The following is a 14628-nucleotide window of genomic DNA, read 5'->3' on the forward strand; positions in this document are numbered from 1 at the left end:
TGTAGTTGCTGGGATTTATAGTTCACCCACAATCAAAGAGCATTCTGAACTCCACCAACAATTGAATTGAACCAGATTTGGCACTTAAAACTCCCATGACCAATAGAAAAAACTGGAAGGGTTTGGTGGGCATTGACCTTGAGTTTGGGAGTTGTAGTTCACCTACATTGACAGAGCACTCTGGACTCAAACAATGATGGATCTGGACCAAACTTGGCACGGATACGCAATATGCCCACATATGTACACTGGTGGAGTTTGGGGAAAATAGACCTTCATATTTGTGAGTTGTAGTTGCTGGGATTTATAGTTCACCCACAATCAAAGAACACTCTGAACTCCACCAACAATTGAATTGAACCAGATTTGGCACATAAAACTCCCATGACCAACAGAAAATACTGGAAGGGTTTGGTGGGCATTAACCTTTACTTTGTGAGTTGTAGTTCACCTACATTGACGGAGCACTATGAACTCAAACAATGATGGATCTGGGCCGAACTTGGCACAAATACTCAATATGCCCAAATGCAAACACTGGTTGAGTTTGGGGAAAATAGACTTTGACATTTGGGAGTTGTTGTTGCTGGGATTTATAGTCCACCTACAATCAAAGAGCATTCTGAACTCCACCAACAATGGAATTGAACCAAACTTGGCAGACAGACCTCCCATGACCAACAGAAAATACCGGAAGGGTTTGGTGGGCATTGACCTTGAGTTTTGGAGTTGTAGTTCATAGAATCATAGAATCAAAGAGTTGGAAGAGACCTCATGGGCCATCCAGTCCAACCCCCTTCCGAGAAGCAGGAATATTGCATTCAAAGCACCCCTGACAGAAGGGTTTGGTGGGCATTGACCTTGAGTTTTGGAGTTGTAGTTCACCTACATTGACGGAGCACTATGAACTCAAACAATGATGGATCTGGGCCAAACTTGGCACCAATACTCAATATGTCCAAATGTGAACACTGGTGGAGTGTGGGGAAAATGGACCTTGACATTTGGGAGTTGTGGTTACTGAGATTTATAATTCACCTACAATCAAAGAGCATTCCGAATCCCAACAATGATAGAATTGAGCCAAACTTCCCACATAGAACCCCCCCCCCCCATGCCTTGAAGGGACTAGCTGGCATGAGCCTCCCTCCAACCTTGCCTAGATGCAGGCGAAACGTCAGGAGAAAATGCCTCTAGAACATGGCCATATAGCCTGGAAAAACCTACAACAACCCAACCTCGCCTTCGCTTAAGTTGCTGAGGGGAGAAAGTAAAGGGCCTGAGGCTGTGGGAGTTGAAGTCCAAAACACCTGGAGGGCCAAAGTTGGCCCATGCCTAATCTACACTATAGAATGAATGCGGTTTGAACTCTCTCTTGCAGGTAAACATGAAAAAAGAAAAGGAAGTGCACTGGGAGGTGGACAGCGAGGAGTCGGTGGTCTTGGTCAACGGAAGCTGCGGGGATCCATCGGAGGACAAAGCCAACACTGCTTTAGAGATCAAAGGGAAGAGGAAGAAACCAGGTACCTCTTCTTCAGTGGAGATGAAACATCAATTCATCACTTATATAGGCAGTCCCAAAGGAGCCCCCAGTGGCGCAGTGGGTTAAACCCTTGTGCCGGCAGGACTGAAGACCGACAGGTCGCAGGTTCAAATCTGGGGAGAGGCGGATGAGCTCCCTCTATCATAGAATCATAGAATCAAAGAGTTGGAAGAGACCTCAAGGGCCATCCAGTCCAACCCCCTGCCAAGAAGCAGGAATATTGCATTCAAATCACCCCTGACAAATGGCCATCCAGCCTCTGCTTAAAAGCTTCCAAAGAAGGAGCCTCCACCACACTCCGGGGCAGAGAGTTCCACTGCTGAACGGCTCTCACAGTCAGGAAGTTCTTCCTCATGTTCAGATGGAATCTCCTCTCTTGTAGTTTGAAGCCATTGTTCCGCGTCCTAGTCTCCAAGGAAGCAGAAAACAAGCTTGCTCCCTCCTCCCTGTGGCTTCCTCTCACATATTTATACATGGCTATCATATCTCCTCTCAGCCTTCTCTTCTTCAGGCTAAACATGTCCAGTTCCCTAAGCCGCTCCTCATAGGGCTTGTTCTCCAGACCCTTGATCATTTTAGTCGCCCTCCTCTGGACACATTCCAGCTTGTCAATATCTCTCTTGAATTGTGGTGCCCAGAATTGGACACAATATTCCAGATGTGGTCTAACCAAAGCAGAATAGAGGGGTAGCATTACTTCCTTAGATCTAGATACTATGCTCCTATTGATGCAGGCCAAAATCCCATTGGCTTTTTTTGCCGCCACATCACATTGTTGGCTCATGTTTAACTTGTTGTCCACGAGGACTCCAAGATCTTTTTCACACGTACTGCTCTCGAGCCAGGCGTCACCCATTCTGTATCTTTGCATTTCATTTTTTCTGCCAAAGTGGAGTATCTTGCATTTGTCCCTGTTGAACTTCATTTTGGTAGTTTTGGCCCATCTCTCTAATCTGTCAAGATCGTTTTGAATTCTGCTCCTGTCCTCTGGACTATTGGCTATCCCTCCCAATTTGGTGTCATCTGCAAACTTGATGATCATGCCTTCTAGCCCTTCATCTAAGTCATTAATAAAGATGTTGAACAGGACCGGGCCCAGGACGGAACCCTGCTGATGGCACTCCGCTCGTCACTTCTTTCCAAGATGAAGAGGAAGCATTAGTGAGCACTCTCTGTGTTCGTCCACTTAACCAATTACAGATCCACCTCACTGTAGTTTTGCCTAGCCCACATTGGACTAGTTTCCTTGCCAGAAGGTCATGGGGGACCTTGTCGAAGGCTTTACTGAAATCCAGGTACGCTACATCCACGGCATTCCCCATATCAGCTCCAGCTCCTCATGCGGGGACATGAGAGAAGCCTTCCACAAGGATGATAAAAACATCAAATCATCCGGGCGTCCCCTGGGCAACGTCCTTGCAGACGGCCAATTCTCTCACACCAGAAGCGACTTGCATTTCTCAAGTCGCTCCTGGCACGACAAAAAAAAGTCCCAAAGTTACACACATCAGACTTACAGATGACTTTTAGTTAAGAACGGAGCTGGAAGAGTTATTATCATGGGGAAAAGGGGTCTCCACGAGACTAGTGGCGCAGTATTTGTTTACTTTAGGTATTCATTTCGTACCATCCATTCGGAAGGCACGACATGAAAGACCCCTTTTCGGATGAAAGGCAAAATGAAAGAGAAAGTTTCTGTTTCTTTGTTTGGTTTTTGGGCCACGTAGTTTTCTTCACACAACCCATCAAAATGTGATCATAAAATAAATTTTAAAAACCACGAAGCCATCAAATACAAAAATAATACAAGGCGGTAAAACTATGTCAGCCATGGAGGGTGGAATTCATGGATGCAGACGGCCAACTTTGAAAGAATATATGACTAAAAACATACTGTAGAGTAAATGCAATTTGACCACCACTTTAACTGACAAAGCTTTTTTTTTTCTGTATCCAGAGCGACTTGAGAAAACTGCAAGTCGCTTCTGGTGTGAGAGAATTGGCCGTCTGCAAGGATGTTGCCCAGGGGATGCCCTTGGGAGGCTTCTCTCATGACCCCACATGGGAAGCTGGAGCTGACAGAGGTGGGAGCTCACCCCACTCTCCTGTGGGAGGCTTCTCTCATGACCCCATCCTGTGGGAGGCTTCTCTCATGACTCCACATGGGAAGCAGGAGCTGACAGGTGGGAGCTCACCCCACTCTCCAGATTCGAACTGCCGACTTTTCAGTCAGCAGTCCTGCAGGCACAAGGGTTTAACCCACTGCACCACAAGGGTCTCCTTTCTGCCATTGTGGGACTTGTAGTTTGGTGACACATCAGCCTTCTTGAGAAAGCGTAAGATCTTGAAAAACTACAGATCCCAGAATCGCATTGCATTGACCTATGGAAATTAAAGTGGTGTCAAACTGCATTTTTCCTGCAGTAAGTCAGGAAAGGAGGAGGAGTAATCACAATACCTCTTTTTTATTTCCATTCTTCCTTGTGCAGATGCCAGCGAGGCAGAGCAGCTGTCTTCCAAGACAAAGGAAACGTCGGACCAGATTCCAGGGAGCCCCAAAAAATGGCACGAGGTAAGATCTTCCAAGCCCCAATTGTGTGGTTGTGCCTTCTCATTTCTTCCTTCCCAGGACAGTGGCACAGCTGGCTGTGTGTCAACTGCATTAAGATCACTTCTGACCAAAAGATCATGAGTTCGAAGCCAGCCCGGGTTGGAGTGAGCTTCCGACCAATTGTGTAGCTTGTTGTCGACCTTTGCAATCCGAAAGACAGTTGCATCTGTCAAGTAGGAAAATTAGGTACCACCTATGTGTGGGGAGGCTAATTTAACTAATTTATGAGGCCATAAAAAAGACTTCAGCAAAGCATGCGGGGAATGTGGAAGTACTTCATCAGTGTTGCAGATGGACGATGAAAGCGATAGCTCCACTGGCACCGAGAAAAGTTAAATAGCCTCTGAGTGTCTGTGTCTATATCTCTTGTGTGTCTTTGGCATTGAATGTTTGCCATATATGTGTACATTGTAATCCGTCCTGAGTCCCCTGCGGAGTAAGAAGGGCGGAATATAAGTACTATCAATAAATAAATTCTATATGGGATCAAAACAGTGCCAGCTGTGCCACATGTGAGGTTGTGTTGAGGGTGTCCTTCTCCAGAACTACATTTCCATCCTTTTCCAAGGGTTCCTTTGATGCAGAATATCATCTTATTGCTGCACTCCGTACAAAGTCAATCAGTAAGGGTGTCTGGTAGAGGTAGCCTGGCTTCTGTTGCCTGGAGGCATCCTCTGTTTGAGAGGTGTTAGCTGGCACCTGATTTGTTGTCTGCAGTTTTCCTGTTTCTGAGTGCAGTTCATTATTTACTGCCTTGATTCTGGTGTTTTTTCAATCCTAGTAACCAGATTTTGTTCATTTTCATGGTTTCCTCATTTCTGTTGAAATTGCTTACATGGTTGCGGATGTAGCGTACCTGAATTTCAGGATTTTCCCCATGACCTTCTAGCAAACAAACTAGTCCAATTCTGGGCACCACAATTGAAGAGAGATATTGACAAGCTGGAATGTGTCCAGAGGAGGGCGACTAAAATGATCAAGGGTCTGGAGAACAAGCCCTATGAGGAGCGGCTTAAGGAGCTGGGCATGTTTAGCCTGAAGAAGAGAAGGCTGAGAGGAGATATGATGTTGTTGTTCATTTGTTCAGTTGTCTCTGACTCTTCGTGACCTCATGGACCAGCCCATGCCAGAGCTCCCTGTCGGCCGTCATCACCCCCAGCTCCTTCAAGGTCAGTCCAGTCACTTCAAGATATGATAGCCATGTATAAATATGTGAGAGGAAGCCACAGGGAGGGGGGAGCAAGCTTGTTTTCTGCTTCCTTGGAGACTAGGACGCAATGGAACAATGGCTTCAAACTACAAGAGAGGAGATTCCATCTGAACATGAGGAAGAACTTCCTGACTGTGAGAGCCGTTCAGCAGTGGAACTCTCTGCCCCGGAGTGTGGTGGAGGCTCCTTCTTTGGAAGCTTTTAAACAGAGGCTGGATGGCCATCTGTCAGGGGTGCTTTGAATGCAATATTCCTGCTTCTTGGCAGAATGGGGTTGGACTGGATGGCCCATGAGGTTTCTTCCAACTCTTTGATTCTATGATTTCAATGGTTTCTCTTTGTAGTCTGGCATGAGTGGTCCAGCATTTCGGTAGAGTCATAGAATCAAAGAGTTGGAAGAGACCTCATGGGCCATCCAGTCCAACCCCCTGCCAAGAAGCAGGAATGTTGCATTCAAATCATCCCTGACAGATGGCCATCCAGCCTCTGTTTAAAAGTTCTCAAATAATATTCTGTGTCCAGGTTGGTTCGTCATGTGCTCTGCTATGGCTGGATTCTCAGCCACAGATGCAGGCAGAATATTAGGAGAGAATGCTTCTGGAGCATGGCCACACAGCCTGGAAAACTCACAGCAACCCATTGTTTCCTGCCATGAAAGCCTTTGACAATACAGCGAACACGCCGCTTCTTCTTGCCTGCCTGAAAGCAGGGAGGATTTCCAGGTTCTTGGGCTTCCAGGGAAATGCAGCGTGCCCAGACAGGTTCCTGGCAGACTGTGTGTTTGGGTCCTGCACATCATCATTGAGATTGCAGGAACAAGACACAAAAGGGCCTCTTTCTCTTTCCCTTCCTTTGTTCATCCCTTTGTTTTGTGCTTCGGGGAAGGGGATTGGAATGCAAGAGGGGAAATGGATTCCAATGGCAGGAAATGAGATTGGGAAGAACTTCCTGACAGCTAGATCTCTTCAAATCATAGAATCCTAGAATCAAAGAGTTGGAAGAGACCTCCTGGGCCATCCAGTCCAACCCCATTCTGCCAAGAAGCAGGAATATTGCATTCAAATCACCCCTGACAGATGGCCACCCAGCCCTGTTTAAAAGCTTCCAAAGAAGGAGCCTCCACCACACTCCGGGGCAGAGAGTTCCACTGCTGAACAGCTCTCGCAGTCAGTGTGCTGGTATGGCTGTACCAGGAGCTCCAACTTTAATTTCTTTCTGTTAAAGTTTGCAGTTATAGGGCAGCCCTCCTGTCCATCTTGATTAAGCTCTGGTTCCACCCCTTGTTCAGGCTTCTGGGAGGGAAGGGAGCCATTTTTTGGTCAGTCTCACACAAGGTAGCTAAGCTATAGGATGTAGAATCATAGAATCAAAGAGTTGGAAGAGACCTCATGGGCCATCCTGTCCAACCCCTGCCAAGAAGACCAGCTCGTCCCGTAGAAAAGCTTCCTTTCTTAAGAACTTCCAGGGAAAAAAGACCGTTCAGGAAAAAAAGGAACGTCCAGGGAAAAAGGATCACCCAGAGAAAAGGATAATCTAGGGAAACTGACCATCCAGGGAAACTAAAATTCACTGAATTCAGCTGAAATATCTTTAAGTCTCAGCCGGTAAGGTCTGCTCGATACCCAGACACACTTGGATTCGGTAGTAGCACCCACACCGATGAGGCATAGATAGAAAGCAACCTGAGAGAGGTTAAAAAGGGTTTTTCCTACAGAAAAGGTTCAGTTGATCAAAGTCAGGTGCCAGTCCATTGAGGACTAGACTAAGAAAGCCCTGAAGTGTTGTTTGAACCATTGAAGGTTTGTTGTTGGTTCCATGATAAAGCAGAAAACAAGCTTGCTCCCTCCTCCCTGTGGCTTCCTCTCACATATTTCTACATGGCTATCATGTCTCCTCTCAGCCTTCTCTTCTTCAGGCTAAACATGCCCAGCTCTTTAAGCCGCTCCTCATAGGGCTTGTTCTCCAGACCCTTGATCATTTTAGTCGCCCTCCTCTGGACACATTCCAGCTTAGAGTCAATATCTCTCTTGAATTGTGGTGCCCAGAATTGGACACAATTGAAGAGAGATGTTGACAACAGTATCTTCAACAGTGGCATATGCTTCCCGGGAGTCCAGTGGAGCTTCCTTTTTCTGGAGGTTTTTAAGCAGAGGCTGGATGTCCATCTGTCAAGAGGGCTTAGATTGTATTTTTCTGCACAGCAGGGAGTTGGGACTAGATTACTTCTGTAGTCTCTTTCAACTCTTACAAGATTCTTTATAACATCCCAACACCAAGTCATAAGTTGGAAAAGATCACAAGGGCTGTCCAGTTCAACCCAGGCAGGAATACATCATCAAAGCGCTCCCGACAGATGGCCATCCAGCCTCTGCTTATAATCCTCCAGAGAAAGAGACCCACCAGTTCCCACTGCTGAACAGTGTTATGTTTGAGTTGTTGTAGGTTTTTTCGGGTTGTATGGGGGGGGGGGGAGTTTGGGGGGATTGATTTTGTCATTTGGGAGTTGTAGTTGCTGGGATTTATACTTCACCTATAATCAAAGAGCATTCCAAACTCCACCAACGATGGAATTGAACCAAACTTGGCACACAGAACTCCCATGGTCAACAGAAAATACTGGAAGGATTTGATGGGCATTGGCCTTGAGTTTGGGATTTGTAGTTCACCTACATCCAGAGAGCACTGTGGACTCAAACAATGCTGGATCTGAACCAAACTTGGCACAGATACGCAATATGCCCAAATATGAACACTGGTGGAGTTTGGGGAAAATAGACCTTCATATTTGGGAGTTGTAGTTGCTGAGATTTATAGTTCACCTATAATCAAAGAGCATTCTGAACTCCACCAACGATGGAATTGAACCAAACTTGGCACACAGAACTCCCATGACCAACGGAAAATACTTGGTGGGCATTGCCCTTGAGTTTGGGAGTTGTAGTTCATCTACATCCAGAGAGCACTGTGGACTCCAACAATGATGGATCTGGCCCAAACTTGGCACGGATACACAATATGCCCAAATATGAGCACTGGGGGAGTTTGGGGAAAATAGATCTTGATATTTGGGAGTTGTACTTGCTGAGATTTATAGTTCACCTACAATCAAAGAGCATTCTGAACTCCACCAACGATGGAATTGAACCAAACTTGGCACACAGAACTTTCATGCCCAACGGAAAATACTGGAAGGGTTTGGTGGGCGTTGACCTCGAGTTTGGGAGTTATAGTTCACCTACATCCAGAGTGCACTGTGGGCTCAACAATGATGGATCTGGACCAAACTTGGCACGGATACGCAATATGCCCACATGTACACTGGTGGAGTTTGGGGAAAATAGACCTTCATATTTGGGAGTTGTATTTGTTGGGATTTATAGTTCACCTACAATCAAAGAGCATTCTGAACTCCACCAACGATGGAATTGAACCAAACTTGGCACACAGAACTCCCATGACCAACGGAAAATACTGGAAGGGTTTGGTGGGCGTTGACCTTGAGTTTGGGAGTTGTAGTTCACCTACATCCAGAGAGCACTGTGGGCTCAAACAATGATGGATCTGGACCAAACTTGGCACGGATACACAATATGCCCAAATATGAGCACTGGGGGAGTTTGGGGAAAATAGACCTTCATATTTGGGAGTTGTACTTGTTGGAATTTATAGTTCACCTACAATCAAGGGGTGTTCTGAACTCCACCAACGATAGAATTGAACCAAACTTGGCACACAGAACTCCCATGACAAACAGAAAATACTGTGTTTTCTGATGCTCTTTGGTGATCCCTCTGACACCCCTTCATGACCCCCCCAGGGGTCCCAACTCCCAGGTTGAGAAACACTGGATTATTCATTGCCAACTTACAGCAACCCCCTCCACCTCTTGCTATTAATACTACAATTTATTTATATGCTGTTTTTCTCTCATAAAGAGACTCAAAAGGGGTGGACAGTGGTCAAAACAATAGATCAGCTCCGATTTTGCAAATGCAAAGCAGCAACCATGGCTTCCTTAGTTGAGCCAATCCACCTTCAATGTTCCTTTGGATTGCATCTCTATAGTAGAATTAATTCAGCTTGATATCATTTTAACTTCCAAGTCTCCATGTTACAGAGACGTGGGAGTTGTAGTTTTACAAGGGCTTTAGCTTCTCTGCCTTGGCAAACTACAAATTACAGGATTCCAGAGCACGGAACCATGCAGCAGTGGCCTGATGCCAGATAGATGACCAAACACCCTGGACGTCTCTCTTGCAGGTCAACGTGAAAAGGAAAAAAAAGGTTAAATCTGAGACGGACAGCGAGGAGAAGGTGCTCTTGGTCAACGGAAGCCATGACGAATCAGCGGAGGAGAAAGCCAACGCCAGTTTGGATTCCAAAGGGAAGAGGAGGAAGCCAGGTATGTCAATGGCTGAGCACAATGGTTGCACTTTTCTTTCCTTAAGACATTAAACATAAAATCCTTACAATGCATTGTGCATGGAGGGTCAAGTCCATGGATGCAGAGGAGTTGTCGTATGGGGAAGCACCTGTGAAGCCCTGGGAGTTGTAGTTCAGGGAAGCATCTATGGAGTCCTGGAAGTTGTAGTTTGGGGAATCATCTGTGGAGTCCTTGGAATTGTACTTTGGAGAAGCATCTGTGGAATCTTGAGAGTTGTAGTTTGGGGAAGCATCTATGGAGCCCTGGGAGTTGTAGTTTGGAGAAGCATCTGAGGAATCCTGGGAGTTGTAGTGTGGGGAAGCATCTATGGAGCCCTGGGAGTTGTAGGTTGGGGAAGCATCTGTAGAATCCTGGGAGTTGTACGTTGTGGAAGCATCTATGGAGCCATGGGAGTTGTAGTTTGGGGAAGCATCTGTGGAATCCTGGGAGTTGTAGGTTGGAGAAGCATCTGTGGAATATTGGGAGTTGTAGTGTGGGGAAGCATTTGTGGAGTCCTGGGAGTTGTAGTTTGGGGAAGCACCTGTGAAGCCCTGGGAGTTGTAGTTCAGGGAAGAATCTATAGAGTCCTGGAAGTTGTAGTTTGAGGAAGCATCTGTGGAATTCTGGGAGTTGTGGGGAAGCATTTGTGGATTCCTGTGAGTTGTAGTTCGGGGAAGCATCTATGGAGCCCTGGGAGTTGTAGTTTGGTGAAGCAGTGTGGAATTTTGGGAGTTGTAGTTTTTTAAAGAACCAGCCCTCTTTATATGATAAGACTCAAGAACCTGGAAAACTACAATTCCCAGGATTCTATAATATTGAGCCGCGGTAATCAAAGTCATGCTCAACTGCATTAATTCTCCCATCCCAAGTTAAGGTGGGAGAAGATAGTGGAAGACTTCTTATTACTTCCGATCTAAACTCAAACGTTTTCCTTCGTGCAGAAGCTGACGATGTGGAGCAATTGTCCCCCAAGAGAGAGGAAGGGCAAGAGGTAAGATCTTCCATGCATGAATCTTGTTGCTTTTCCCCCAAAAGAATAATAATAATAATAATAATAATAATAATCTTTATTTATTTATACCCTGCCACCATCTCCCCAAGGAGACTCGGGGTGGCTTACTTTGGTGCTGAATTCTGGGATAATACAAAAACAGCTGTATTAATGCAGAGGATGAATTGCTTGAAAAAAACTATTTGGGGGAGGGGGGGTTCCATGACAACCCAACCAGTGGTACAGTTGAGCCCCCAAATAGACTAGAAACCCCCTATCCAACCCCCTTCTTCCAAGCTGGAAGACACAATCAAAGCACTCCTAGGCTAGGCAAAACTACGGTGATGTGGATCTGTAATTGGTTAAATGGATGAACCCAGAGGGTGATTCTCACCAATGCTTCCTCTTCATCTTGGAAAGAAGTGACAAGTGGAGTGCCGCAGGGTTCTGTCCTGGGCCTGGTCCTGTTCAGGATCTTTATTAATAACTTAGATGAAGGGTTAGAAGGCAGGATCATCAAGTTTGCAGATGACACCAAATTGGGAGGGAGAGCCAATAGTCCAGAGGACAGGAGCAGGATTCAAAACCCCTTTTTTCCCAGCTCCAGCAGACCTCACCTCTGAGGATGCTTGCCATAGATGCAGGCGAAACGTCAGGTGAAATGCCTCTAGAACATGGACCTATAGCCCGAAAAAACCCACAAGAACTGAAGATTCAAAACGATCTTGACAGATTAGAGAGTTGGGCCCAAATTAACAAAATGAAGTTCAACAGGGACAAATGCAAGATACTCCACTTAGGCAGGAAAAACGAAATGCAAAGATACAGAATGGGGGATGCCTGGCTCGTGAGCAGTACGTGTGAAAAAGATCTTGGAGTCCTTGTGGACAACAAGTTAAACATGAGCCAGGAATGTGATGTGGCAGCAAAAAAAGCCAATGGGATTTTGGCCTGCATCAATAGGAGCCTAGTGCCTAGATCTAGGGAAGTCATGCTCCCCATGCTCTACTCCTCATCATGTATACATTACCATTTCTTCTTTCCTCTCCTGGAAACGAGAACTGAATGTAGGCCAGATTGCGTTCCCAGCAAATCCTCCATTCTGCAAATACACCACCTTCCTCCGTCCCTTGGAAAATCATAGAATCATAGAATCAAAGAGTTGGAAGAGACCTCATGGGCCATCCAGTCCAACCCCCTGCCAAGAAGCAGGAATATTGCATCCAAATCACCCCTGACAAATGGCCATCCAGCCTCTGCTTAAAAGCTTCCAAAGAAGGAGCTTCCACCACACTCCGGGGCAGAGAGTTCCACTGCTGAACGGCTCTCACAGTCAGGAAGTTCTTCCTCATGTTCAGATGGAATCTCCTGTCTTGTAGTTTGAACCCATTGTTCCATTGCGTCCTAGTTTCCAGGGAAGCAGAAAACAAGCTTGCTCCCGCCTCCCTGTGGCTTCCTCTCACATATTTATACATGGCTATCATATCTCCTCTCAGCCTTCTCTTCTTCAGGCTAAACACGCCCAGTTCCCTAAGCCGCTCCTCATAGGGCTTGTTCTCCAAAAGATTGTCAGGTGGACCAGACTCCTCAGGTCTGCCACAATTTTGGAATATTAAATGTGTCTTATAGCATATTTCTGCTGATGTTCCAAAAAGCTGTAAATGAATGATAGGTGTTTTCCCCAGCTAAACCATCCTGACCTCTATCAGTTCCCGGACAGATGTTGGCTTTTCTTCTTAGCTCACATTGGTTTTCCTTCTTAAGGAGCATTGTGTTTGGGTTGCTGTGCGTTTTCCAGGCTGTATGCTCATGTTTCTCTCCTGACGTTTTGCCCACATCTATGGTAGTCATTCTCAGAGGTTGTGAGGTCTGTTGGAAACCAGGCAAGTGAGGTTTATTAATCTGTGGAATGTCCAGGGTGGGAGAATATATTCCACAGGTATATGGACCTCAGTTGCCTAGCTTCCAACAGACCTCAAAACTCACAGCAGCCTAGTGATTCTGGCCACGAAAGCCTTCGACAACACATTGAGCATTGTGTTTGCTTCCTTAGAAAGAGTCATTATCTCTGGTCATGTAAACATGTTGTTTTCCCCCAAGAGTTAATCTTTTGTCTCTGGTCTTCAATGTCCGTCATTCAGCAACTTTTAATTGCAGTTTAGCAGTTCAAGTATTTTTCCTTTTTGTAGCTTTTCCTTTTGTAGGATGGCATCTCTAGCTGCTATAGACCCCAACCATACATCTGGAGATACTATATTATTATTGATGTAGCCTATAATTGCATTAGTTTTTTGTGCTGCCACATCATACAGTTCCTTCATGTTCTGTTTCTGGTCTCCAAAGACTGTTTCCAACCCATCCTATACCTTCATTTGATATCATGTGATGTCATACATTTTTCCCTGTCGGAGGTTCATGTCTTGATTCTCCTCCCCAGATTCGACCCCGTGGAAGTGCCGGCTGGGAGAACTGCTTGCGCCAGAAGCCCCCTCCCCGCATCGTCTTCCAGGCGGGACCCACCTCACAGGAGAAGAAGAGCAAAGACGACGTGGAGAGTGTGGAAGCCTTCAAGGAGAGGCACAAAATCAGGGTGAGGCCCCAATTGGGAAATTGCGATCCATGAGCCATGTTTGGGCATTTTTCTGGGCAGGGGAAGCACCTCATATCCCCTTAAGTATGGGGTTTTTTTTTGCCAAAACATTGCCCAGAAAAGCTATCCCAGGGATCAAACACAAACACAAAGAGACTCAAAGTGGTTGGGTGGTTGAGTGGGCAACCCTGATCTCCAGAGTCCAGACCTCAAAAAAACCCAGTGGATCACAGTGGGTATGCACACAATGTATAATATGCACATATATACATACACACATACTATATGCATGCATGCATGCATGTATGTATGTATGTATGTATGTATGTGTATGTAGTTATTCATGCACTTACTTAGGCGATCCCTTGTTGTCCAAGTTTATTTATTTATTTATTTATTTGCTTTATTTCTATACTGCATTTTCCAGCCTAAATCGGCGACTCAATGCGGTTTTTGGGTAGTCTTCCAAGATCGGTGTCCTGGCAGTGGGTCTGTGATGACTGTGGAGCCCTATTCTTGATCTTCATCTTCTCCCGCAGTGAGGGCATCAGTTTCCAGGTGGAAGGCAGTCTTAGGCGGGGTTGGCTTGACACACCTTCCTCTTGGCACGTTTCTCCCTTTCATCCTCCATTCATGCCTCTTCAAATTCTACAGCACTGCTGGTCACAGCTGACCTCCAGCTTGTGCATTCAAGGGCCAGGGCTTCCCAGTTCTCAGTGTCAATGCCACAGTTTTTGAGGTTGGCTTTGAACCCATCTTTCAATCTCTTTTCCTGCCCACCAACATTCCGTTTTCCATTCTTGAGTTGGCAGTAGATTAACTGCTTTGGGAGACGGTGGTCAGGCATTTGGACAACGTGGCAGGTCCAGCGGAGTTGATGGCGGAGGACCATCACTTCAATGCTGGTGGTCTTTGCTTCTTCACAGCATGCTGACATTTGTCTGCCTGTATATACACATGCACATGCACATATTATATGTATGTATATATAATATATATGAATATGTTTATACACACACTATATGTATAAATATATGTGCATACATTATGCACATACACACTGTGATCTGTGTGTGTGTGTGTGTATGTGTGTGTACACACGCACACATACTATATGTATGTATATATAATGTATGGGTTGGCACCATCATTCTCCAGACTTTAAATATTGGGTTCTTTTGTCTGAAATAGGATGTGATTATCAGGGGTTCTGTGCAGTCATAAAACTCAGAGTTGGAAGAGACCTTCTGGCCATCCAGT

General features: G+C 45.8%; 1 protein-coding gene across 2 annotated transcripts in view; it reads left to right on the plus strand.

The window, feature by feature from the left end:
* Positions 1–14628, plus strand: part of DNMT3B (DNA methyltransferase 3 beta) — a 60511-nt gene that overhangs the window by 17712 nt on the left and 28171 nt on the right. For both annotated transcript variants that reach the window (XM_067468290.1, XM_060771819.2), the window contains exons 2-6: positions 1382–1523; positions 4033–4115; positions 9625–9766; positions 10729–10778; positions 13216–13368. In XM_067468290.1, the coding sequence (XP_067324391.1) occupies positions 1388–1523; positions 4033–4115; positions 9625–9766; positions 10729–10778; positions 13216–13368 (564 nt within the window). In that variant the 5' untranslated portion in view covers positions 1382–1387. The remainder of the gene's footprint in view (positions 1–1381; positions 1524–4032; positions 4116–9624; positions 9767–10728; positions 10779–13215; positions 13369–14628) is intronic.

Source organism: Anolis sagrei, chromosome 4, assembly GCF_037176765.1.
Source record: "Anolis sagrei isolate rAnoSag1 chromosome 4, rAnoSag1.mat, whole genome shotgun sequence".
NCBI classification, from domain to species: Eukaryota; Metazoa; Chordata; class Lepidosauria; order Squamata; family Dactyloidae; genus Anolis; species Anolis sagrei.